General features: G+C 33.7%; 1 protein-coding gene across 4 annotated transcripts in view; it reads right to left on the bottom strand.

The window, feature by feature from the left end:
* The window catches only part of LOC125036914 (AP-3 complex subunit beta-2-like), a 23,424-nt gene that overhangs the window by 15,221 nt on the left and 3,203 nt on the right, over positions 1-5,000 (bottom strand). For all 4 annotated transcript variants that reach the window (XM_047629866.1, XM_047629867.1, XM_047629869.1 and 1 more), the window contains exons 2-8: positions 3,542-3,617; positions 2,848-3,018; positions 2,258-2,418; positions 1,910-2,012; positions 1,651-1,797; positions 1,217-1,375; positions 935-1,087 (exon numbers count right to left, since the gene is read on the bottom strand). In XM_047629866.1, coding sequence (XP_047485822.1) covers positions 935-1,087; positions 1,217-1,375; positions 1,651-1,797; positions 1,910-2,012; positions 2,258-2,418; positions 2,848-3,018; positions 3,542-3,617 — 970 coding nt within the window. The remainder of the gene's footprint in view (positions 1-934; positions 1,088-1,216; positions 1,376-1,650; positions 1,798-1,909; positions 2,013-2,257; positions 2,419-2,847; positions 3,019-3,541; positions 3,618-5,000) is intronic.

Raw genomic sequence — 5,000 nt, forward strand, 5'->3', positions numbered from 1 at the left:
TAATATATATGTATGTATGTATGTATATATGTGTATATATACAAATATGTATATATGTATATATAGATATATTTATATGTAGATATGTATATATACATATATAGATAGGTATATACATGTATATACATACATGTGTGTATATATATATAAAATATATATGTATGTATGTATATGTATGTATATATATGTATTATATGTATGCATGTATGTATATGTATATACATACATACAAACCTACATACTTACATACATACATACATAAACACACACACACACACACACACACACACACACACACACACACACACACACACACACACACACACACACACACACACACACACATATATATATATAGATATGTAGATATAGATATATATACATATATAGTCTATCTGCCCATATTTTTTTCCACATGAATAAAGAATAAATTTATCAAACAATGGTTAGAGTTGAAAAATGTTAGTTAAGCTCCTGCACATGTGATAGTTGACTATGCTTTCATTCCAAATATAATACATTAGTAGCAGTGCACACTGGTACATACTAGAGAGTACCAATTAAGAATATACTTATAAATATTAGTAGAAGTGGTCATGCTTTTCCAGAATTAACTCCAGTAAAATTCCTATAAATCTCTATATTTTTTACAAGAAACTTTCTAAAGTTACTTACAACAAATCCCTTCCCAGTAAATTAAGTGCCAATAATGATAAAATAATATAAAATATGTAAATTAACCCACTGATACAATAAATTGTACATAGCATTGTATAACACATCATGTTAACATATGTATGTAGTGAATAATAATTTAACAGAACGCAGCTCTTAATGTACTAAATCCTAATAAAAACATATTGAGCTTTCCTAAATAACAGGAAAAACAGTAAGAAATTCACCATACAGATAAAAAATGCACAGCTTAACTTACCTTTCGACGTGTAGACATGGATGCTATGTTAGTTAGGACAACAGCCTGGACCTCACGGTGAGAACGCAGAAGTCTGACTAAAGCCCTGGCCACCTGCGACACCTCAGAACGTGGAGCAATATGCTGGTACAGTTGCGCAACAGCAAGAACAACCTGAGTAACAGAATTGCCATTTTTTCAAGGAAGAAAGTAACTAAAAAGCAGCTATTCCCATGAAGTCAATTTGAAAATACTGAAAAAGCTGGACTTAGAAAATATGGAAAAACAAACAGATGAACTCACAGCTGCATTACGACTTTGCAGGAGGGGCTTTGTGTTTCGGAGGAGGAGGCGGTGGTCAGGGTCCATTGTTTTAGGCCTCTTTACTAAGGTATCAGCATCTTCTGGTTCCTCTTGCTCATCATCTTCATAGAATGGCTTCTCTTTCTCCTCTAAACCTTCCTACAACATGTATAGTAATCACACTAAATATTAATTTCATAAAAAAAAAACATTAAATGCACGCTAATCTGTACATACAGTGCTACATGAATGTATATACATACTTATCTGAATATATTTGTACATATACATATGCACAGAATTTAAGAAACTTTAGGGGGAGAAAAATAACTTTTTTACTAACACATAGCTTATAATATGTATTAATTAAACTCAATGATGATAAACTTCTAAATCCTAATTCAAACAAGGAACACATTATCCAAAAGACTTACCCCAGCATTGGGGTCAATGAACTGGGTACGTGCATATCGGGTTAGCATGTTGATGATGATGACCTGACCCCATTCCTCAACATCCACTAAGAGGTTGCACAGCTTCCTGTAGTTCTTATGGATGAGATCAATTCTTTCTGGACACACCTGGTAACAAAAATTACATGTTTAAACCAAGGTTTGTACTCACGCATGGACACACACAAAAAATGAATCACATACACAAACAAAAACTATGGTTACAAAATCAATAACATACCTCTTCAAAAGCCATCACAGCTGACCCAACCACAAGAGTGGTCTTATCCGAGAGCAATTTCTCAATAACTTGTATTAACTCCTCTTTCTGTTCTGGGTCAAGGCTGCGAGAAAAAGGGTAAGCAAAATGTAAAAATTTCTCAGATAAAAATGCAATATAAATAAAAATATTTTCTTTAAATTTTAAAATACAGTACTTCTGTCAAACTTAGCTACCTTTTTCCTTGAAAAATGAATCTTCTTAGAAGACAATCAACCTTATATGATAAGAACATTATGCCCTTGAGCTTGAAGTATGGAACAATAATGACATGAGAAGTAATTATTTATTACACTTCCTTTCACTTACTTGTAAAGCTTTGGGATGGCATGGGCAGCTGTCTTTCGGACATAAGGAGACATGTCACTCACAGCATCCTTGATTGCCAGCATCATGATAGGGACAATGACTGGTACACGGATGCTGGACAAAACACGTAGTGCACATGCTCGAATCAGTTGATTGGGGTCCTGTGGAAAAATTATTGTAGTCAATTCAATAAAATACAAAGATATAGTTTAACATAGTCTTTTGATTTCCTCCTTAAAATGTTCTATTTTATTTTACTGGTTTTCAGATCTAGAAACCAGACTCTAAAATAGTATTCCACAATAAAGTGATAAGCAAATATTCTAGTAAGCGTGCTGAATATCAAAGAAAAATATCCATACAATTATATTCAAAGTGATTTAATATGCCAACATAATGCAATATAGAATAGAAACTGATGAAAATTAAAACTACTAAACTACTATGGCTAATATTTCTCTCTAAAATTAAAATATGTCCTAACATTAGATTGTAGTACTGTCAGTAAGCTGCAGAATCCCAGTAATCCCAGTAGGATATAAACAATACAAGACTAAACAAATAGAGAAAGTTTCAAACACCAAGTCTACCTTAAGAGCTCGCTGGAAGGTGGAGATAGATAGGAGGGCCAAGTCCTGTTGCTCCTCTGCATAACGCACCAGGTACACATACACCAGCTTCTTCACCTCCAAGTTAGCACTAACTACATTCTTGACAACTGCTGGGAAAAGGTCTGAAGCATCACGTCCTTTTGCCACCATCTGCATTATGAGATAAAGAAAAAAATATCAGAAAGATGTTAACCTTTTATATTCACCATATGCATACACATATTTTTACTCTGCATTGTCCTACCTTGACACTAAATGCATACATCAGAAAAAATTATTGAATTATTAAGTCATTTCTAAATTAACAGAAAAGTTTGTGTAATGCTTGTGTACTATGGCAGACAAGTACACACTGCTTTTAATTCCTTGCTACCCTCAACATGGAAATTGTTCATATCTGTGGGAGACTGTGCTGATATCCTTATTTCTGGTAAGCTCCAAATAAAAGAATATGAAGTATCAAGCTTATCTGTTGCATCAGTTATGTGGATAATCTTAGAACTTCTATACAATAACATAGAAAAAAGTGCAACTTTTATACTGAAACATTTAAATTTTGGTTGAGCTGCATGTACAGGTCCTACAACTATATACCAAGGGATCATTACTAACTATGGTACTAGGCCCCAAAATAACAGAAAGACCAAGGAAAAGTTGAGCTAAAATCACCAACCCCAATGATTCGTTTCATGGCCTCCAACTTGAGGCCATCCTTGTTGCTGTCCAGCATCTGCTTAAGATCTTCATGTCTGGAAAACAAAATATCACAACTTTAGATTTGTTGGCATTGTACTTCAGCTCACAATGTAAAGAAAATCTTGAAGTAAAAAAACAAATACTACTACAATTTAGAGCTCCATTCATCCATCCCTTATGTGCTAGAAATTGTAATTACTCAAACCACCAGATAGTGTTTGAGTGTCCAACATGCTTTCTAGCAACTTATTTCTAGCCTACATTCATATTTCCTTAGAAAGCCTAAAATCATTTTAATACAGGACTCACCTTTGCCTACCCACATTTTAATATACGAGCCAATTGTGATGGGCTGACAGGCCCTTTAAGTCTGCAGTCCTAAACTTTTTTGATAACAGACCCTTTGGGTGCTGTGAGAATTCAAAGAATTTTAACTAGCTGCTGCTGGAAAAATGTAATGTTTTACATATCTTTGTTTTGTGAAAGTTCTTTACCTACATATAGCACTGTGGCTCCATGTGCGCTCAGCCATAAAGGAGTCAATTAGTAGACCTCAAGACTATCTGATTTGCCCCTTTTCTCAAGTTTTTGGGAAACTTTTTTATTCCTAATGTTATCACTATCTATGCTATTATAATATTAACAGACATTATAATCATTACATGATTAACATTACTAATAGCATTAAAGGATTATAGAGAATATTTCCAAAATTTTAAGGGAAAGGGTAAACAGGTAAGATACATATATAGTACTAATAATTTACTCTTTGGTGACTAAGCACTTGTGGGGCCACCTAAGTATAACGACAATAAATAAACCAAACTCACTGTGGCCATGGCATGCGCATTCATGCCATGCTTGGCAGCATTAGGTTTATATATGCAAATGTCTACTATATACATGTATGTATGCATGATCTGAATAACTGACCTATCTCTGTCATTACACAATTGATCCTTTGATCACAGTTTATACCATTCTATCATGAAGATTTTATACTGTGGCTACATGCTTTTATGGGGAAAAATAGCACCAGAACATCAATGTATGAATTATGTCTGTATCAATGTCATAGACAAGGAGATTGTGCAAATAAGGCATGAAAACAGAAGTGCCACCATTTTCATTTGCGGCCCTGGAGAAGTATAGATAATAAGTATTGCATTAAATAACATTACTATATGTAAAATATAATGAAACCAATAGTGAGATGCCTCCATACTCTTATGTATAACAAAGTTTTGTAAATAAGTTACACTATTAATTTAACTATTTACTTGCTTCATAGGTAATCAACAATTACTATATCATAATAATGCTTTTTCTAGCATATAACTTCTCGGTACCACTATGAGGTCTAAGGTGCTTATAACATTCATTGAGGTAATTCTCTGCAGTACAGATGCACTCCCCAGAGACTAAATCCCCAACTT

The sequence above is a fragment of the Penaeus chinensis genome, chromosome 22 (genome assembly GCF_019202785.1).
Source record: "Penaeus chinensis breed Huanghai No. 1 chromosome 22, ASM1920278v2, whole genome shotgun sequence".
NCBI classification, from domain to species: domain Eukaryota; kingdom Metazoa; phylum Arthropoda; class Malacostraca; order Decapoda; family Penaeidae; genus Penaeus; species Penaeus chinensis.